The 23,221-nt window shown below is 44.3% G+C and overlaps 1 protein-coding gene across 2 annotated transcripts in view; it reads left to right on the forward strand.

The window, feature by feature from the left end:
- The window catches only part of TBL1XR1 (TBL1X receptor 1), a 3,130,276-nt gene that overhangs the window by 714,165 nt on the left and 2,392,890 nt on the right, over nt 1-23,221 (forward strand). For both annotated transcript variants that reach the window (XM_044070133.1, XM_044070134.1), the window contains one exon: nt 20,750-20,895. In XM_044070133.1, the coding sequence (XP_043926068.1) occupies nt 20,750-20,895 (146 nt within the window). The remainder of the gene's footprint in view (nt 1-20,749; nt 20,896-23,221) is intronic.

The raw sequence follows: 23,221 nt of genomic DNA on the forward strand, positions 1-23,221 counted from the left end.
GTGGGAATAGGTGATGTCCTCCAGGTGCTTTCTTCTTGTGGCACATACACTCTGGGACTCTGTGTGTTGGCTGACAAACTCCACAGAACCATGTTGAGTCCTTATGAGTGGTCCCTCAGTCCGATGGTGGTGAAGCAGATATTCAGTCATTTGGGTCAACCATGCTGCGACCTCTTTGCCTCCCCATCCAACAACAAATGCAGCATGTACTTCACCCTGCCCCCCCGAGGAGTCACAGAAGGGATGCTGTAGTCCACCGTTGGCCTCCAGGTCTCCTCTGTGCTTATCGTCCTATCCCTCTTATTCCTAAAGTTTTGCAGAAAGTGTGCCACCTGGGGACATCACTTATCCTCATTGCCCCCTTCTGGCCTGGTCATGTGTGGTTTCCCTCCCTAAGGTCTCCCCTGAAGTATCTCCCTTGGGTACTGGATCCCCTTCAGGATCTGATCTCCCATTCTTTGGGGTTCACTCTTCCCAATCTCCGGACCCCTAATTCTGACTGCATGTTTTTTCTTAATTCCACTGATTTTTGAAACAGTCCAGGCTAGCTTCCCCTATCGAGAATATTATCCTAGCCTTACAAAAACCTTCCACCAGAAAGGTTTATTTTAATAGCAAATGGAAAAGGTTTACTATCTGGGCTAAGGGCAGGAATCTGGACCCGTTATTCTGTTGTTTTTGTCTTCACTTTTTCAGAAAGGGTCAGGTTTTTCTACTATTAAGCTTCATTTGGCTGCATTTTCCAATTTTCATGAGAATAGCGAACCTGCGTTCTCTCCCTGACTCTCTAAAGCCTTCATGAAAAGCATTTTCCTTTTAAGACCGCCCGTTAAGGATCCCTTGCCTTCTTGGGATCTAACCTTACTGCTGCAATCTCTGCCAGAGTCCATTTGAGCTTGTTAGTTCTTGCGATTTCATAATTTTGTCTTGGAAAATGGCCTTCCTGTTAGCCATAACTTCAGTTAAGAGGATGTCTGAGCTGCAAGCCCTTTCAGTTGCTCCCCTGTATATGTTCTTTCACACGGATAGAGTGTCTCTTAGAAGGAATACATCCTTTTTGCCCAAGATTTCCTCCGAATCCAATCTGAACCAATGTATTCAGTTACCAGTTTTCTTTCCCAGTTCTAATAAAGGAGAGTACATCCTGCATACTATGGATGTACACAGGCTGTTGTGATTTTATCTGTATATGACTAAGGAGTTTCACAGATCAGACCAGCCTTTTGTGGCTTTTTCCCCAAATAGACGTGGCCTTCCCGTTTCTAAAGTGACTATCTCTATATGGATCTCCAGCTGTATTTCTGCATTCTACACCATCAAGCATCTTGTAGTTCTGGGAAAAGTTAGAACTCATTCTGCTAGGTCTGTGGCTACTACTTCAGCCTTCATGGCCAGACTCTCCATTGACGATATTTGTGCTGCTGCCACTTGGTCTAATTCTCACTCTTTTATATCTCATTAGAAAATCAATTTGGTTTCCAGGAACAGAGCTTCCTTTGATTCCACATTGCTTTGACATGTCCATCCTTGAGGCCTCCCAGGGTAGATTGTAGCTCAGGACTCTGACAGTACTGTGAGGAATAATGACTTGGATAACATCAGATAGTTATGTACTTTCCCTAACTTGGCATCTGTGCTATCCTATGTCATTTTTCATCACAATTCCCTCCCGCATCCCCCTTCCTTGTTGGATCTTTGAAGGAAGTTGGAATTTGTGGGTCCAGGTCTATTTCCCTTTCTTCCTTTTGGGTCGTAGCGATACTGATTATGTTGGCAAACTTGATCTGAGGGTTAGAGGGCATCAGGGGATTATGGGGAGGGAGGAGTTTGAGCCTTGGATCTGTCTTGGGCAAAGTTCCTGTCTCTGATCTGATTTCAGATCCAAGACCCTACTGTGATGAATAATGACATAGGATAACACAGATGCCAAGTTATGGTAAGTACATAACTCTTTACTTTTCCTTCTCCTTCCTCCTTATTGATGTACTGAACCACTTTAACTGTCATTAGGATTTCATTTACTCTTTTACCTTTAACCCCATACACTCCTTCTCCCATTTCTTCTTTCATAACACCAATCATTGTTTTCTGAAAAATCTTCATAAATATTTTATAGTCAGTATTTCCCAATGTAACTGGATGCCAGATGTTCATCGTGCATACAGCTGCAGTCATAACAGATGGGTTCTCCTGCCGTCAGGTGGGTCCTCGGTCGGCCGAATTCCAAAGTCTAGGTCTGGCATCGGTTGTCGTCGCTTCTTCCCTGACGTCAGTGCGACAGGGGTATAAAAGAACCAGCCGATGCCATTTTCTTCACTCTTTCTTGCTGCGCGGTGCCCGAAGCAGAAGCAGTTCGCAAGTGCCGGTCGGCCAGCTCCTGAGATTACGAAAATTTGGAAACCGAAGTCTTCTTAAAAGCTAAGTACCCCGTTGGGGAAACTTTTCTTGCCTCAGACCGATGTCAGACAAAGTTAATAATTGTATTTCTTGTGGGAAGCAAATACCGCATAAGGATTTCCATTCCCTCTGTATTCCTTGCTTAGGCCTAGACCACGACGTCTCGGTCTGTCGCTTTTGTGCTACATTCAACAAACGCACTATTAAGCGTCGGGCGGAGTTCGCCCAGCATTTTTTTGGAAAAGCATTTAACTATACTATGTCGTCAGATACTCCGACTCCGGTTTTGTCTAAAAACCGCAAAGACAAGGACCGACACTCGAGGTCCGCGGCCTCTACCGACACCACGCCAAAGCAACTCCATGTGGTCCGGTTCCCAGCGAGGCGCCTACGCAGCCCCTGATTACTGACGACACATCTTTGGCGGTGTCTCCTGTACCCGAGGTCGCAGGCTCCTCGGCCCACACCCTGACTACAGATACCAACGCCACTCTTGGCGTTGAAACACAGAATGTGGACAGGTCCACCTCCACTCAAGGTGTCTTCAGACCTTCCTCTTCTTTCTCCATCAAGGCTTTCACCAAGTCTAAAGCATCCATGCACTCTGAGACCAGCTACACAGGGCCCATCTCCAGGCCCCATGCCTAAGAAACAGATGCTTAAAATGGCTGAGGATTTAATTACTATAATCAGAGGTTCTCAGCCATCTCCGGACAAAAGGCCCAGAGTGGAGGAAGATTCCCCCTCCTCTGATCAGGGCTCCATTATTTCAGAACACTCTGATGATCAGGAACAGTCTTACTCCCCTTTTGAAGACTCTGATGCAGAGGAGTCTATTCCTTCTGTATCCCCCCCTGAGGATTATTCATTTGGGGAAACTTTGCATACCTTAAGGGAACACTTCCACTGGGAAGGCCAGGACAGGTACTACAGGGTTCCTGATTCACACCAATTTCTATACAAAAGCCATGCTGCTGACCTAGAAACCATCTCACAAGGGCCCAAGGGAGTTAAGGCCTCCATTGCCAAAAATCCATTGCCTTCCGAGAGAGATTCCAGATCCTTAGAAAGGTGGGGAAAAAAGGTATGTACCTGGGGAAAAAAGGTATGTACCTCGGCTACCTTATCCATGAGGGCCTTAAACTGTCAGTTTCATATGCTAAAATACCAACAGTTTTTGTTATCACAATTGAAAAGTAAAATGTCACAACCTGAACAACCAGACTTGAAGGAGTTGCAGGATTTGATGCATAGCGCAGAACAAGTGGGTAAACATACCTTACAGTGTGGTTTTGTTGCTCTAGAGGCCTCATGTAGAGCTGCTGTTATAGGCTCACTCATACGTAGGCATGCCTGGCTCAAGGAACAAGCCTTGCCTGATCATGTCAAAGCTAAATTACTAGACGCCCCTCTTCAAAAGGATGTACTGTTTGGGGCTAATGCTGAGGAAGTATTACGAAAAATGGAGGAAAAGGCTAAATCAATGCAAACTGTGAAAGAATTTCTGCAGGTTCAACACCCACGTTTTAGTAGAAATTGGCCTTCCAAAAACTGGTCCTTTCCTGCCACAGACAGACCCCAAAGAGGCAGATACAGGCGCCCGAGGGGCAGAGGACAATCACAAGGATCATATAGAGGCAGACAATGGCAAGCTCCTACACAAAGAGGTGGTGAGGACAACTCGCAATCTTTCAGAAAGCAAAACCAATGACTTTCCCCTTTGCATGCCAACCAGGTCTCAAATGGCAGCCCCCTTAGGAGGAAAGCTGACACTATTTTCAAAAAAATTGGCATGTTGTCACAAAGGACAAATGGATCCTGGACATTATAAACAGAGGCTACAAATTCCATTTTCATACCCTTCCAAAAATGAGAGGCATGCTAAACCTGCCACACAATCAAAGGGCAGAGGCACAAAGGCAAATTTCAGATGTCATAAACATGAAAACTATTCAAGAGGTACCTACACACGAACAAGGTCAAGGTTTTTATTCCAGGGTATTTCTGGTGCCAAGGAAGGGAAAAGATTGGAGACCTATTTTGGATCTTTCCATCCTAAACACATTCCTACTCGTACCAAAATTCAAGATGCTCACTCTACAGCAACTTCTTCCCATGCTGGGCAAGGAGTCTTGGCTGGTAACATTGGACCTCAAGGAGGCATACCTGCATGTCCCAATCAGACAAAATTGCAGAAGATACCTCAGATTTCTTGCAGGTTCAACCCATTATCAATTCTCTGCATTGCCCTTTGGCTTATCTACTGCGCCCAGAGTATTCACGAAATGCCTGGCATCAGTAATTGCCTACTGCAGACTTCAAGGGATACAAATATACCCTTATTTGGACGACTGCCTGATCCAAGCGGACAGCAAGCACATTCTTCTGAAACATCTGGCTTATGTAATAATGTTATTAAACTCTCTGGGATACACCGTCAAAGTGAAATCAAGGCTAATACCCTCTCGGAAGATAATCTTCCTGGGTGCCAATTTGGACACAAACACCCAGATGGCCTACCTCATGCCAGAGAAGCAGGGGCAACTAATTCAATACTTCAGAACACTGGCAAATTGCACCAGGCTGACTGCAAGGAAAATCCTGCAGGCTCTGGGATTCATGGCATCTTGCATCTTACTAATCCCATGTGCAAAGCTGCATATGAGAAAACTACAATGGTACCTAAAAAACATATGGTCTCAACACAGCCATAGTTTGGAAACAATACCACTAATTCCATGTCTGCAAAAGGAATTTCTGTGGTGGTCACAAGCATGTCAAACAAACACAGGTCTTCCATTCAGCAAGCCTCAAGCAAATCAAGTCATCACAACAGACGCCTCGGACTACGCCTGGGGGGCACACATGACAGACCGGTGCATTCAGGGCAAATGGTCCCAAAAAGAAAAGCACCTTCACATCAATCAAAAAAGAAATGCTAGCAGTAATAAATGCTATTATAGCTTTCAAGGACCTTCTACAACCAGGTCAACTATTGATAAGAACGGACAACACCACAGTTATGTGGTACATAAACAAGCAGGGAGGAACACATTCTTAACCCCTATGCAGACTGGCCATGTCACTTTGGAACATGGCCATGGACTTACAAATGGAACTACAAGCACAGTACTCGCCAGGCAAGGAAAACACACTGGCAGGCAACCTAAGCAGGAATATGACAGATCCACACGAATGGAAGTTGCATCCAAAAGTTTTTACAGAAATAATACAAGAATGGGGAAGGCCAGACATAGATCTCTTTGCCTCCCACAACTAGAAAAGCTTACTCCGCAAAATGGAAACGTTTTTGCGTCTGGAATGAGAAAAAGGGCCAGGACCCTGGAAAACTGAATTTACCTCAAATACTACAATATTTGGCTGAACTGCTAAGCAGTGGACTTTCGTTCTCCATCAAAATCCATACCTCAGCCATTTCTGCAGAATACAACACTGATCCACCTTTATTCTCTCACCCTCTCTTAAGACAGTTCCTCAGAGGGGCTAAGAATTTAAGACCTCCAAGGAAACAACCAATACCTGCTTGGGATCTTAATTTCATTCTGGAAAAACTGACCTTGCCTCCTTTTGAGCCAGCTGCCTCATCAGATTTGCAATATTTGTCCTGGAAAACAGCTTTGCTTCTGGCTATCACTTCAGCTCGTAGAGTTTTAGAACTACAGGCTCTCATGGCTGTCCAGCCTTTTATCATCTTCCATCAAGACAGAGTTTCCTTACGAACCAACCCGTCCTTTATGCCTAAAGTGGTATCCAGGGTAGCTTTAAATCAGGCCATACATTTACCTACTTTTTATCCTAATCCTCAAAACAAGGGGGAGAGATTGCTACATTCCTTGGACATCCACAGACAACTGCGTTATTATTTGGACAGAACAAAGCCTTTCAGAAAAGCAGAACAGCTCTTTGTGGCCTATGCGGTAGGAGTTCAAGGAAAGCCAATTTCCAAACAATCTCAAAATGGATAGCACACTGCATACGCTTTTGCTATTCTTTTCATGGCAAAACTGTACCTACAGGCATTAGAACCCATTCCACCAGGGCCACAGCCACCTATGCAGCCTTCCTCAGAGGAGTACCTACCAAGGATATTTTGGAAGCAGCCAGTTGGAGTTCTGTGCATACCTTCTCCAAGCACTACAACCTACCATTACACTCCAAATCTAGAGCAGGCTTTACCACTGCAGTCTTGCAGGGCATTTTGGCTCCTCCTAGTTCCACCTAGTGCCTACCACCCCTTTCTTAGCTTTGGGATTCTACCCATCTGTTATGACTGCAGCTGTATGCACGATGAACATAGTACAGTTTTGTACCTACCATAAATGTAGATGTTCGAGTGCTAATACAGCTGCAGTCCAGGATGTCCTTCAAGGATGCATCTGCAGTCCTTACAAATGGGTTGTCCTGTCGTCAGGCAGCCCTTCGGTCGGCCGGATTCCAAAGTCTGGGTCTGGCCTCGGCTGGTGTCGCACTTCACCCGACGTCATAGCTGCAGTTCTTCGGGTATAAAGGCATCAGCCGACGCCATTTTCCTCAGTCTTTCTTGCCGTGGCGCCAAGCAGAAGCTGTTCGCAAGTGCCGGTCGGTCAGATCCAGAGATTACTACTACCGAATACTACTTCAAGACTTCTAAAAAGCTAAGTACCCCGTTGGGGACTCTTTCTTGCCTCAGCCGATGTCAGAAAAAGTGAATAACTGTTTAACTTGTGGGAAACAAATACCTCATAAAGATTTCCACTCTTACTGCTTACCTTGTTTAGGCCCAGACCACGACGTAGCAGCTTGTTTAGCCTGTGCTTCTTTCAACCGACGGACGCTTAGACGTCGGTCGGACTTTGCTGAACAGTTTTTCGGCTCAGATTTTGCGTACATAATGCCATCGGATCCTCTGACTTCACAAGTTATTAAGAAACGCAAAGAAAAGGACCGACACTCGCGGTCCGCGGTTTCGGCCGAAACCGCGGTTAAGCAAACCGCGAGTGTCTCGGTTTCTGCCGAAACCGAGCAAACGGTTCTATCTTCAGCCGAATCCATGACTACTACCGAGGCCCCTTCTAACCTCGTTGAATCGGCCTCTGAAATTCAACCTGCTACTGTGGTTTCACAAGAATTATCGGACACCATCCCTTTGGATGTTTCAACCCCTGCACGTGGTGCTGCTAGGCCGCCTGCAGCCATGTCCATAAAGGCCTTTGCCAGGGCTAAAGCAGCCAAAACGTCTAAGTCTGTGCCTGTTAAGCCCCCCTCTCACAGGCCCAGTTCCAGTTCCCAAATGCTCACTCTGGCAGAGGATCTCATCTCTTTAATAAGGGGATCCCAATCTCATCCAGACAGGGCCTCTCGACCTCCTCCAGAAAAGAGACCTAGAGCAGAGCCCCCTGACCCAGTGTCCTCAGATGATTCTTCTGATGATACAGACAATACAGACCATCCAGAGGCTCCTTTTTCTACTTATGAAGACTCCGATGCTGAGGAATCGATTCCTTCTGCCTCTCCACCAGAGGAATTTTCCTTTGGGGAAACCTTACATGCCATGAGAGAGCAATTCCAATGGCAGGGACAAGATTTCTCAGATTCAAGGAAAAGGCTTAGGACCTTTTTGCATTTACCACAACATAGGCCTTTAGCTATACCTCCAGTTCTCCCTGTTGTAGATGATGCATTTAATGATGCTTGCACTGCTCCTGATACTTTGCCTCCAGCCCCTGCTAAGCCCGATAGGTTCTACAGGGTCCCGGACACACATCATCATTTATACAAGACTCCTTTTGCAGATCCCGAGACTGTCTCCCAGGGGCCTAAGGCAGTAGCTTCGACCTCAGTTAAAAACCCTCTCCCTTCTGAAAGGGAATCCAGGTCCTTAGAGAGATGGGGTAAAAAAGTATACACCTCTGCTACTCTCTCAGCTAGGGCATTGAACTGTCAGTTTCATATGATCCAATACCAGGAGTTTATGCTTGATCAGTTAACTAAGAAATTGTCCTCTGATGATTCTTTAGATAAGAAATATGTTCTAGAAATGGTGCATAACATTCAGCAGGTTAGTAACCATTCTTTAAAATGTGGCTATGATGCACTGGAGGCTTCCTTTAGATCAGCCATGACTGGCACAGTTATAAGAAGGCATGCATGGTTGAAAGAACAGGTCTTGCCGGATCATGTTAAAGCAAAATTATTAGATGCTCCTATGGATAAGGTCAGTCTATTTGGTTCTCCTGCTCAACAGGTACTGAAGAAAATGGAAGAGAAGGCAAAATCTGTACAAACAGTGAAAGATTTCTTACAGGTTCAGCCTCCAAGGTTTAGCAGGAACTGGCCTTCCAAAAATTGGTCCTTTCCAGACTCCTCTAAAACTCAGAGAGGCAGGAATAGGCGTTCAAGAGGCAGAAATCAATCCAGAGGAGGTGCCTACAGGGGATGCCAGTGGCAAGGTAACAACCAGCGAGGCACAGACACAACTACTACCACTGCAACAGGACAATCACAGTGACTTGGCTCTGACACCGCCTACCAGGGAACAAATAGCAGCACCCTTAGGCGGAAAGTTAGCCTTATTTTCAAAAACTGGCACTACATCACAAGAGACAAGTGGATTTTGCAAACTATAGACCAAGGCTACAGGTTTCATTTCCATACTTTACCAGGAAAAAGAGGAATGCCAAACCTACCACCAAATCAAAAGACAGAAGCTCTAAAACAAATAGCTCAATTAGTAAAGATGAGAGCTGTGGAAAGGGTACCATCTATGGAACAAGGAAAGGGATTTTACTCCAGACTATTCCTGGTACCAAGAAAAGAGAAAAATTGAGGCCTATTCTCCACCTGTCCGCTTTAAACACATTCATCATTGTTCCAAAATTCAAAATGCTGACCCTACAGCAACTTCTTCCCATGCTGGGCAAGGAGTATTGGCTGGTGACTCTAGATCTCAAGGAGGCATACCTGCACGTCCCCATACGACCAAATTGCAGAAGATACCTCAGATTTCTTGCAGGATCAGAGCATTATCAATTCTCAGCATTGCCCTTTGGCTTATCTACTGCCCAGAGTGTTCACGGAATGCCTGGCATCAGTAATCGCTCACTGCAGGCTTCAGGGAATCCAAATATATCCATACCTGGACGACTGCCTGATGCAAGCGGACAACAAAAACAAGCTAACAGAAGACTTACAAAGAGTCATTCGCTTACTGCAAGCCCTGGGATATACAGTCAATATAAAAAAATCAAGACTGATACCATCCCAAAGAATAACCTTCTTAGGTGCAGAATTGGACACAGTAAAACAGATGGCATTCCTAACTGCAGAAAAACAAGAACAACTTCCTCTCTACTTCTTGGCATTAACAAAGCAGAACAAACTAACAGCAAGGAAAGTACTGCAGGCCTTGGGCTTCATGGCATCCTGCATAATCCTGGTCCCTCATGCCAGACTGCATATGAGAAAGCTACAGTGGTACCTGAAGAATTTATGGTCCCAACACAGGCACAGCCTAGAAACCGAAATACCACTAATCCCATGCCTGAAACAAGAGTTCCTATGGTGGGCTCAGGCATGCCAGTCAAACCCAGGTTTGCCCTTCCACAGCATTCAACCAAGCCAAACCATCACAACGGACGCCTCAGACCTCGGTTGGGGGGCCCACATGCTGGACAAGTGCATACAAGGCTTATGGACTCCAGATCAGCTGCACCTGCACATAAATCAAAAGGAAATGCTGGCAGTCAAACTAGCAATCCAGAATTTCAGACCATTCCTCCAAGAAGGGCAGTTGATGATAAGGACAGACAACACCACAGTCATGTGGTACATCAACAAGCAGGGAGGCACTCATTCATACCCTCTATGCCAGATGGCACTGGACCTATGGAATATGGCTCTGAGCTACAACATTCAGTTACAAGCAATTTTTGTACCGGGAAAAGAAAACATCCTAGCAGACATATTAAGCAGAACTACCTCGGATGCTCACGAATGGATGCTACACCCGGACATCTTCAAGGTCATCACAAAGAAATGGGGACTGCCACAAATAGACCTATTCGCATCCCCACTCAATCACCAGCTCAAGAAATTCTGCACAAGGACGTACCACCCTCTTGCTTGGAAGGTGGACTCTCTATCCTTCAGTTGGAAAGGCCTGACAGCATATGCATTCCCACCTCTTCCTTTGATGCACAAGGTGCTATTGAAAATCAAAGAGGAACGTCCAAGGATCATTCTGATAGCTCCAGACTGGCCAAGACAACATTGGTACCCATTACTGAGGAGCATGTCTCGGGGGAAAATGTGGACACTACCCCTGATTCCTTTGCTGTTAACTCAGAGCGGCTACAACACCCTGCATCCAAACCTGAAAACTCTGCAGCTGACTGCCTGGAACATTACATAAGAGCAACTAACCCAGATTTATCCCAAAGGGTTAAAGACATTATCCTTGAGGCCCGCAGACCCTCAACAAGAAGGAGCTATGCAGGAAAATAGAAAAGGTTTCTCATTTGGAGTACTGAAAGGGGAAAAGATGTGTGAAAGGTAGACATTGCCAACATCCTGGAGTATTTGGCAGAGCTTTTCCATACAGGCCTGTCCTATTCCTCCATCAAGATACATGCATCAGCTATTTCTGCAGAATACAGCTTCGATCCCCCTGTCTTCTCGCATCCTCTACTCAGGCAGTTTCTGAGAGGAATTAAAAATGTAAAACCTCCCAGGAAACCACCATTACCAGCATGGGACTTGAACTTTGTGCTAGAAAAATTGACACTCCCCCCTTTCGAACCAGCAGCAACAGCAGATCTTCAACACCTATCCTGGAAAACTGCTTTTCTGCTGGCAATTACCTCAGCAAGAAGGGTTTCTGAGCTACAGGCTTTAATGGCAGTACAACCCTTCCTAATCTTCCATCAAGATAGTGTCCATGAGAACAAATCCTACATTTATGCCTAAGGTGGTATCCAGAGTGTCTTTAAACCAGGCTATCCACCTACCTACCTTCTTCCCAATCCACAGAACAGGGGAAAGACTGCTGCATACTTTGGATGTACATAGACAGTTCGCTACTACCTGGACAGAACCAAGGGCAATAGAAAACTGACCAGCTTCTGGTAGCATATGCAACAGGAAGGGAAGGAAAAGCAATTTCAAAACAGACAATCTCCAAGTGGATAGGAAATTGCATCAGATTCTGTTACTCCTACCATGGAAAGCAAACTCCACAGAACATAAGGCCTCATTCTACAAGGGCTACAGCCACTACCACAGCTTTCTTACGAGGAGTGGCTACCAAAGACATTATAGAGGCTGCTACTTGGACCTCCGTGCATACATTTGCCAAGCATTATAACTTACCTCTATACTCTAGATCCCGAGCAGGGTTTGCCACTGCTGTTTTGCAAGGGATCCTAACTACACCATAATTTCTTCTTCCTCCTCCCCTAGTTTGGCTATGGTATTCTACCCATTTGTAAGGACTGCAGATGCATCCTTGAAGGACATAGTACAGTTTTGTACCTACCATAAATGTAGATGTCCGAACAGGAATGCATCTGCAGTCAGGATTACCCACCCTCCTTACCCTCTGTGGTATTCCTAGGGTATTTGCCCATCTAATAGCTAGCTGGGGGGGATCTCTTATGGTGTATTTGTTTGTATATATGTACATACATGCTTATTTTTTGTTTGCCTTCTACTATTTGGAAACATTGGCATTTATCCAAAATTTAGCTATCCAAGAGGGCAACTGGCATCTGGGGCAAGAAACACTGAGGAAAATGGCGTCGGCTGATGCCTTTATACCCGAAGAAGTGCAGCTATGACGTCGGGTGAAGTGCGACACCAGCCGAGGCCAGACCCAGACTTTGGAATCCGGCCGACCGAAGGGCTGCCTGACGACAGGACAACCCATTTGTAAGGACTGCAGATGCATTCCTGTTCGGACATCTACATTTATGGTAGGTACAAAACTGTACTTTTCCCTCCCTCCTTCCCCTCTAGGGGTTTTCTTTTATGGTGTATTTGCTTGCAACTACTGTTTTTTGATTATATTGCATTGCATTATTACATATTTTTATGTATTGCCTTCCTTCTGGGGGCACCTGGCATCTGGGGCAAGAAAAACTGAAGAAAATGGCGTCGGCTGGTTCTTTTATACCCCTGTCGCACTGACATCAGGGAAGAAGCGACGACAACCGACGCCGGACCTAGACTTTGGAATTCGGCCGACCTAGGACCCGCCTGACGGCAGGAGAACCCATCTGTTATGACTGCAGCTGTATTAGCACTCGAACATCTATATTTATGGTAGGTACAAAACTGTACTTTTTTCTTCCCTTTTTCTACATAAATGTTATAAACCTTTTACAAATCTTTCTTTTATACCTTCCTCCATCCATTCAGTTTTTCCAGAAAAACTCCCTTTTTATTATCCAACATTTCTTCAAAGTTGTACCCTAATCCTTCTGGACCTGGTGCAGATTTTTATCTCCTTTTTATAATGTTCTGTAACTCCCCCCCCCCCCCCATTTTTTCCACTGCATCCTTTTTCATCTTCATTACTTTCCATACACCTCCTGTCACATTTATTTCTCATACATATATTCTGTACATACCTTTCAACTATATCCATAATTTCCTCTTGTTTATATTTTAACCATCCTTTTTCATCCTTTGTTGCATTAATTTTTCTGGTATTATATCTCAATTTCTTTTTCCCTTTAAAATAATACCCCCCCCCCCCCCCCAGTGTCATTCTTTCATTTTTTTTTATTATATGCATGTCATTTCTTTTCTTCAAGACTTGTCCCTGCCCCTTTATCAACTACTTTCATAAGTTTATTTTTGCTTATTGTATATCTTTTTTTCCTTCCATTCTTCTCTCTTAATTCTAAGTGTATTTTTAAACTTTTCTTTATACACCATCTACCCCTTTGTCAAACTGCCATAAAATGGCTTCATTGTCATATGATTTTCCCACAGTTGCCCTCCTTCTTTAAGACATCTAGCAAGTTTATATGCTTATTTATCTCTTACAGGTATGCTAACAGTTTCTTTGTGGTCAGAAGTAAGGAGCATTGCCTGAGACTGCCTCTTAGATGTGGTGTATGGTACGGCAAGTACTTGGAAGTTCTACTTGCCCTTCAGTGTGGAAATTATTGATCCCTTTTGAAAGCTGAGACCTATATGTGGTATTTTGAGTGGGTTCCAGGAAATTATTAATTCTAGGTGCTCATGTATGCTTTAAACCTTGAACAGAGATACTGTTCACTGACCCAAGGGTGAGTCCAGGTTGTATGGTGGGATTTAAGAATCCTTGAAAAGCCACATGGAGGGTCACCAGAAGTATGTAACTAGGTGTTGTGTTTACTCTAGTGAGCTATCTCTCAAAATTCAGCTGATAACATGTATTATATAGTGAGAAATATACTCTCAAGACTTTTTGCTGGTTTCTTTTACAGCTGTCAGGTTTGTTATACAGAAGATCATTTTCTATGTGGATTTTATGTCAACAAAGATTACTAAACTCCACATCATGAGGTGTAAAGCTTCCCTAATCCTTCAGGATGTTCAGTCATCTTGAAGCTGAATCCCTTTCTTAAGAAAGTTTTCAGATTTGTTGTTTGAACCAATCTTTTCATTTTCTGGTCTTTTTTGTCCTGCTACAAAAATACGAAAAACCTTTAGATCTCTGGTGAATGCCTTTAAAAAATGTCCACCTGGAGCCTTTAACAGCTGTTTTAAGATTGTCTGTGGCAGACCTTTTCACTATGATTACTTAGTCCTCAGTGTAAGCCACGGTGATGCAGCGGTAGCGTTGTCGCCTCACAGCAAGATGTTCTCCCGTTCGATTCTCGGCTGGAGCGCCTTCTGTGTGGAGTCTGCATGTCCTCCCCGTGGTCGAGTGGCGTTTGAAAGACATGCGTAGAATGGGCGTGTCTTCGTTGAAGGTTGGGCATTGAGCTGGCATCTCGGCACCATAAAAAAAAAAATCTACTGCCAATCTTTGGTGGACCGGAGTTCCGCTGTGGCAACCCCTAACCGGGAGAAGCTGAAAGAAGAACAAGAACTTAGTCCTCAGTATGATTTTACATTCTAGAGGCTGAGCTTCTTAAAGTAAGCCTGTATTTCTTTGTACTCTCTTAAGATGCTTTTTTTTTCTCTCTCTGCCTATGTCCTGTAGATTTATTTATTTTTTTGTACTGCACCAGGTAGTTTTTTGTATCTGCATATCTTCAAGAAAGCCCTCTGCAGTATGATTCTTATTTCCCAGTCTCTTGCCTCCTCAAACAGCTAATTTGTACCCTTACTGCCTATTGGCATAGTTGGGATATCACTTTATGTTAAAGAAAAAAGTAACATTTTCTTTTGTAGTATGTTCCTTTTTTACAGGTGGTCCCTGGTTTAGATCTGGTGAGTGATAAACACTGCATGGGGACTGTACACCTTGCTCAATTTATAATTAAGCCACATTTATATGGGGATGGTAGTCTAACAGCCTGAGCCTGAATGCTTAGATTTTTAGAAATGCTGATGTTCATCGTGTTACCCTGCTGCAGTCATCACACTTGGGTTATCCTGTCGTCAGGCGGTCCCGCAGTTGGCCGGATTTCCAAAGTCTTGGTCCGACGTCGGTTGCTGTCGCTTCATCCCGGACGTCAGTGCGCCAGGGGTACATATATTGCAACTGACGCCATTTTCTTAAATCTTTCTTGCCGCACGGTGCCCGAAGCAGAAGCAGTTCGCAAGTGCCGGTCGGCCGACTCCTGAGATTTTCGAATTCGAGTTTCAGGCCGAAGTCTTCTATAAAGCTAAGTACCCCGTTGGGGAAACTTTTCTTGCCTCAGACCAATGTCAGAAAAAGTTAGGATTTTCATTCTTACTGTATACCCTGCCTGGGCCCTGATCACGATGTCACTTCTTGTCGTTTTCTTGCTAGATTTAATAAACGCACTATTAAAAGACGATTTGATTTCGCACAACACTTTTTTGGCAGAAAATTTAATTATAACATGCCGTCGGAGCTACCGGCGTGCACAAAAAACGCAGGGATAAGGATCGTCAGCCCAGGCCTAAGCCTGATTCCGAGGCCTCGGTTGATCCGGTCTCCGGTTCTTCGGTTATCTGTGAGGGTCCGACGCAGCCTCCGACTACCACAGTTGAGGAACCCGAGACCGCTACGGATATTTTGACGGAATGCACTAGGCTGACACAGCCTTTTACTTCAGGCCCTACCGACGACTTGCCTTCCAAGGATGCCGGTTCTTCTGAAACACCTTTGCTTTCTGAAGGCGTATTCAGACCGACGACTCTTACAGTCAAAACGTTTTCTAAATCGAAGACTCCTTCCAAATCGAAAAAAGCTTCACTTCAATCTCCTGTTCAAGGCCCTATGCCTAAGAAACAGATCCTTAAGATGGCTGAAGATCTTATTACTCTTATCAGGGGTTCCCAGCCCCCTCCTGACAAAAGGCCTAGACAAGAGGAAGAATCTGCTTCCTCTGAACAACTGTCTATTTCTTCGGATTCCTCTGAAGACCAAGACTATTCCTTCTCTCCTTATGAAGATTCTGATGCTGAGGATACTCTTCCCTCAGCTTCCCCTCCAGAAGATTACTCTTTTGGGGAAACTTTACACACCATGAGGGAGCATTTTCACTGGGAAGGCCAGGATTACTCTGATTCCAAGAAAAGGCTCAGAGAGTTTATTTTACTACCCCAACACAGACCTCTAGCCATCCCTCCTGTTCTGGACATTGTGGATGATGTTTATTTAGAGTCCAGTTTCAACCCTGACTCTCTGCCTCCTGCCCCGGCCAAGCCTGACAGATATTATAAGAGTACCTGATTCCCATAAATTCCTTTACAAAAGCCCAGTAGCTGACCCAGAGACTATCTCCCAGGGTCCCAAGGGGGCTAAGGCTTCCATGGCTAAAAATCCAGTTCCTTCTGAGAGGGATTCAAGAGCACTAGACAGATGGGAGAAAAAGGTTTACACCTCAGCCACTTTAGCTATGAGAGCTCTAAACTGTCAATTTCATATGCTTAAGTATCAGTAATTTCTGATCTCTCAGTTAAAACAAAAGATAACAACCCTTCCTCAATAATCTGAATTGAAAGAAGTACAGGATTTGTTGCACGCCACCGAGCAGGTGGGCAAACATACCTTACAATGTGAGTTTGATTCCTTGGAGGCCTCCTGCAGAGCAGCGGTCACTGGATCAGTTATACGTAGGCATGCCTGGTTAAAGGAGCAGAGTCTGCCTGAACGTGTTAAAGCAAAACTACTAGATGCTTCCTTGCAGCAGGATGTTCTTTTTGGTGTTAAAGCAGAAGAAGTTTTAAAGAAAATGGAGGATAAGGCAAAATCAATGCAGACAGTCAAAGATTTCCTACAGGTACATCCCCCTCGCTTCAGCAGAAACTGGCCAACCAAAAATTGGTCCTTTCTAGCCACTGACAGGCCTCAGAAGGGTAAATACAGGCGCCCAAGGGGCATAGGACAACCACAAGCTCAGTATAAACCTCGCCAATGGACCACTCCAACCCAGAAGGGAGGAGAAGACCGTTCTCAAGCCACCGGAAGGCAAACTCAATGACTTGCATCTCAACTGGCCAAACAAAGCTCTTTTGTCAGCCCCCCTGGGGGGAAAACTAGCATTATTTGTAGACAACTGGCACATGGTCACAAAGGACAAATGGGTCCTGGACATAATTTTACGAGGATGCAGATTCCACTTTCACACCTTGCCAATAAAAAGAGGAATGCCAAATCTGCCACAAAATCAAAGGGCAGAGGCTCAAAAACAAATTACAGCTATCATGGCCATGAGAGCCATTCAAAGGGTCCCAACCCAAGAGCAAGGCCAAGGATTATACTCAAGACTATTCCAGGTACCCAGGAAGGAAAATGCTTGGAGACCAATTCTGGACCTTTCAATTCTAAACACTTACAAGTTCCCAAATTCAAGATGCTAACTCTACAGCAGCTACTTCCCATGTTGGGCAAGGAAGCATGGCTGGTAACGTTGGACCTCAAGGAGGCATACCTGCATGTCCCTATCAGACAAAGTTGCAGAAGATCCCTCCGTTTCATTGCAGGTTCAACCCATTATCAATTCTCTGCACTGCCCTTTGGCTTATCTACTGCGCCCAGAGTATTCACAAAATGCCTGGCACCAGTAATTGCATACTGCAGACAGAGGAATTCAAATCCATACCTGGACGACTGCCTCATCCAAGCAGAAAGAAAATACATTCTCATACAACATCTGGCTTTTGTGAAGCATCTACTAAATTGCCTGGGGTACACAGTAAACGAACAGAAATCAAAACTAGTACCCTCACAAAAAATGACATTCCTGGGTGCCAGCTTGGACACAACGGCCCAGAAGGCTTATCTTACACCAGACAAGCAATTACAACTGACTCAGTACTTCAAGACAGTGGCAACAAAGACCCAATTAACTGCAAGAAAAATTCTGCAGGCTCTGGGTTTCATGGCATCTTGCATTCTGATAATACCATTTGCAAAAATGCATATGAGGAAATTACAATGGTACCTAAAAAGCGTATGGTCTCAACACAGCCACAGCTTGGACACAGTGATATCTCTCATTCCCTGTCTTCAACAGGAATTTCTCTGGTGGGCACAGGCATGTCACCTCAACAAGGGTCAGCCTTTCGCCTTGCCCCCACCCAGGCAAACTATCACAACAGATGTTTCAGACTACGCCTGGGGGGCTCACATGGCAGGGAAATGCATTCAAGGCCTGTGGACTGCAGAACAAAGAAAACTGCACATAAACCAAAAAGAGATGCTTGGTGTACAGAAAGCTCTGACAGCCTTCAAGGATCTACTACAGCCTGGACAACTGGCAATAAAGACAGACAACACCACAGTAATGTGGTACATAAACAAACAAGGGGGCACACATTCCTACCCTCTTTGCAGGCAAGCAATAATCTTGTGGAACACAGCTCTGACCTACCAAATTCAGTTACAAGCTCACTTCCTGCCAGGGCAGAAAAACACATTGGCAGACGACCTAAGCAGAAACATCAAAGATCCCCACGAGTGGAAGCTAGACCCACAAATATTTGCAATGATAACTCAAAGATGGGGCCTACCAAATATACACCTGTTTGCCAGTCCTTAAAACTACCAGCTGACAAAATTTTGTACAAGGACATTCCACCAACAAGCATGGAAAGTGGATGCTCTCTCCTTCAGTTGGAAGAACCTGACAGCATATGCCTTTCCTCCATTACCTCTTCTCACAAAGGTTCTTTTGAAGGTCAAAAAGGAGAAACCTCGAATGATTCTCATAGCCTCAGACTGGCCACGCCAGCACTGGTACCCACTACTGGAGAATATGGCTCACAGCCCACCATGGATATTGCCTCAAATACCTCATTTGCTCACACAACAAGACAAGCAGATTCTACACAATCAGATCAAAACCTTAAACCTGGCTGCATGGCAAATCAATTAAGCAGCCAGCCAGCCAGCCCCTCTATCACAAGCAGTACTGGATGTTATTCTAGAAGCCAGGAGACCAAGCACCAGGAAGGCTTACTCGGACAAATGGAAAAGGTTTTCTGCTTGGAACCAAGCTAAAGGCCTAGATACAACTCAGCCTCATATGCCTCGCATTCTACAGTATTTAGCTGAGATGTTGCATAAAGGACTTTCCTTCTCCTCAATTAAAATCCATGCTTCAGCTATTTCAGCTCACTACGACACGAATCCACCTTTATTTTCAAATCCACTCCTAAGGCAGTTCCTCAGAGGGGCAAAAAACATTAGACCACCTAGAAGAGCTCCTACGCCTACATGGGACCTAAACTTTGTTCTGGAAAAGCTAACATTACCTCCCTTTGAACCAGCTTTTTCTGCGGACCTTCAGTTCCTATCTTGGAAGACTGCCTTGCTCCTGGCAATAACTTCTGCTTGGAGAGTTTCAGAATTACAGGCACTTATGGCACTGGAACCTTTCCTCATTTTTCATCAAGACAGAGTCTCTCTACGAACTAATCCTTCCTTCATGCCTAAGGTGGTTTCCAGCGTAGCTATAAATCAAACAATCCATCTACCCACCTTCTTCCCCAGTCCACAGAACAAAGGTGAGAGACTCCTACATTCCTTGGACATTCACAGGCAGCTTCGATATTACTTGGATAAGACTAAGGCTTTCAGAAAAACTGACCAGCTCTTTGTTTCCTATGCTACAGCTTCTCAAGGGAAGGCCATTTCCAAGCAAACCATTTCTAAATGGATAGGCCATTGCATACGATTCTGTTATACACATCATGGGAAACTGGTCCTACTCTACCAGGGCAACAGCTACCTCTACAGCCTTTCTCAGGGGGGTTCCTACCAAGGAAATTTTAGAAGCTGCTACTTGGAGTTCTGTACACACCTTCACCAAACACCATCACTTGCCTCTTTATTCTAAGTCCAGGGCAGGCTTCGCCACTGCAGTCCTGCAGGGGCTCATTGCCTCCGCTAACCTTCTATAATGCCTCCACCCTACCTTAGCTTTGGGACACAACCCAAGTGTGATGACTGCAGCAGGGTAACACGATGAATATAGTACAGTTTTGTACCTGCCATAAATGTAGATGTTCGAGCGTTCACCCTGCTGCAGTCCAGGTTACCCTCCCTCCAACCCCTCTGATTTACTGGCTAAACCTCTGCTATGCCTTACTGATGTATTTGCTTATAGCTGAAGGGTTTTTGTGTCTGTACACTGTTCTCACTTTTTGGTACTGATTTGGATCACCTTTTTGGGGGCACCTGACATCTGGGGCAAGAAAAACTGAATAAAATGGCGTTGGTTGCAATATATGTACCCCTGGCGCACTGACGTCAGGGATGAAGCGACAGCAACTGACGTCGGACCAAGACTTTGGAAATCCAGCCAACTGCGGGACTGCCTGACAACAGGATAACCCAAGTGTGATGACTGCAGCAGGGTGAACACTCGAACATCTACATTTATGGTAGGTACAAAACTGTACTTTTATACTTACACTGGAAGATGGGACAGACTTAAAAAAATGCTTGTAAGGAATGGGAAAATGGGATGTTAGTTATGGATCTTTCATGTCATCTGAAAGGAGTATGTGCATAGTAAGCAAACAGTTTGGTCTTTCTCTTCTGAATGAAACTTGTGATTAAATCACTGCATGTCATATTGCAAAACTCCATGTATGCTATTAGTGTGTTCTCATCTGAATTATTCACTTCCATTTTGCATACAGCCTAAAAAATTGTGTCAAACATTATTGGATTAGTTGGTATGGGTTAGGTTATTTAATTTTGTTTTCTTCTTTTAAGGTTTTTCTCATTCAGCATTTACTTTTGGCATAGAAAGCCACATCAGCCAATCAAATATAAATGGTGCCCTTGTACCTCCTGCTGCTTTGATTTCTATAATACAGAAGGGCCTGCAATACGTAGAGGCTGAAGTTAGCATCAACGAGGTAAGCAGTACTATGTTAAATCTCAGATTAATTGACACATTGTGAAATGGGTACTATTTATTGACTATTCTTTGGCATCTGATCATTGTTTGTACTAAAGATTTACAATTAATTATTTGTTTATCAGATGGGTGTTACGATAGATCATTTTTATTTGCTAGTGTCTTCTGAAAGAAAATTTGATTTTAAATAATTTTTTTTCAGGCAAGTTAAATTTTGATTTGATTACCGTTTTCAGTGGGTAGCTGTTCTTGTGGGCTATAGTACTGAATTCTTGATGATCATTTGATCCCTGCAGCGGTAGCCTTAGCTTATGGGGTTATATCCTGCTAAGGATATAATAGCAAGCCACCTTCCACATGTCCATACATATAACTTGAGCTGAGATGATTAAAAAGTCAGGTTTGGATGCTAAGCCATTCAGAGCTTTTCTGATGCTAAAAGAGTACTCCTTTTGCAGGCTTTTGAGGATTGATGGTAAGCTAACACTGTTCCAGTGATGGGCAGATAAGTTCCCTTGCGGTGGAGGGGACCTTTTGCTTTGCTTTTTTTTTCTGAAAACAATTATTTAAGCTAGGAAAATGTGTTTTTAATGTCTGTCACTTGACTTGCTTGTAAACGGGACCATCATTTTTTACTTTTGTGGTAAACAGTTAAAAATTTTAAACTTCTGCTTTGGTGGTAAAGGTTGCATTTTACTTTGAGGGACCCTGCAAGTGCTTTGTTTTGTGTTTTAACAGGGAGGAAAGTTACCTTTTTTTGTTTTTTTGTTTTTTTTGTTTTGTTTTTTTATATATATATATATATATATATATATATATATATATATATATATATATATATATATATATATACAGCTTGCCTTTATTTTTTTACCAGCTACTGCTGCCATGATTCCCCAAAAGTCAGGCATCTTTTTTTAGCTTAACCATGAAAAACCTACCAATTATTCGGTTCTTCTTTATTCAGCCTGAAAAAGAATATTGTTACAGTCTTTGCCAACACAGCATGCTGCTGAAGTGCCTTAGCCCCAGTCAGTTGAGACTGCTGTGCCCAAAGCTGGTTCCTCAACCAGTTCATCATTTTCCCCTGGCTCCTGCAGGTATAGTCCCCTGAAGCCACCACAGTTTAACAGCTTGACAATTAACTTAATTCACAGTTGCTCATGCTAATCCAGCATAATTAGACATGGAACCCAGAGTGACATAAGTGCCTAATTCTTTGCCCGTTAATGCTGTAAACGTGGCTGTGTTTATTAGTTTTCCTCGTTCAGAAGAGAACTTTAAAACTGTTGATGTTCATAGTGTTTCACTGTTGCAGTCATTACACTTGGGTTATCCTGCTGGCAGGCTAGACTGAATTCCAAAGTCCTGGTCCGCCGTCTGTTGCTGTCACCTCTTCCCTGACGTCAGTGCACCAAGGGTATAAAAGATGCAGCCGACGCCATTTTTCTTCAGTTTTTCTTGCCGCGCGGTGCCCGAAGCAAAAGCAGTTCGAAAGTGCCGATCGGCCGACTCCTGAGATTTTCGAAATTGAATTTCAGATCCGAAGTCTTCAATAAAGCTAAGTACCCCGTTGGGGAAACTTTTTCTTGCTCCAGACCAATGTCAGTAAAAGTTAACAATTGTATTTCTTGTGGGAAGCAAATACCTCATAAGTATTTTCATTCTTAAATGTATTCCTTGCCTAGGCCCTGACCACGACGTTGCTAGTTGTCGGTTCTACGCTAGATTAAACCAACGCACTATTAAGCGTCAGTTCGATTTTGCCTTGCATTACTTTGGCCGAAGGTTTAACTATATAATGCCGTCGGAACAACCGACGACCGGAGTTCATAAAAAGCGCAAGGACAAGGAAAAAGAGAGGCATCCGAGGTCCAGAACAGATGACGAAGCCTCTTCTAGGCCAGTCGCTGGTTCGCCGGTGCTCATTTGAGGCGCTTTCGCAGCCCCTGACACCCGCTACCTCAGAGGCACAGGCCGCCTCCGACTCCCACGTGGAGACAACTAGGCCTTTGGAAACTCAAGGTATTGGGCCTACGGACACTATTCCCTTAGATGAGTCCGGAGCCGCTGAGCAGGCATCGGCTTCTGAGGGTGTTTTCAGACCTTCACAGCTTACTATCAAGACCACTTCAGCAGCCAAGGCAAAGTCCAAAACACATTTAATGACAAAGAAACAAGTACAGCATTCACCTGAACAGTCATCCATGCCTAAGAAACAGATGCTTAAAATGGACGAGGACCTAATTACTCTGATCAGGGGTTCCCATCCCCCTCCTGATAAAAGGCCTAGGCAAGATACTGACTATAATTCCTCTGACCAG

The sequence above is a fragment of the Protopterus annectens genome, chromosome 4.part1 (assembly GCF_019279795.1).
Source record: "Protopterus annectens isolate FY-2018-M chromosome 4.part1, PAN1.0, whole genome shotgun sequence".
NCBI lineage: Eukaryota > Metazoa > Chordata > Ceratodontiformes > Protopteridae > Protopterus > Protopterus annectens.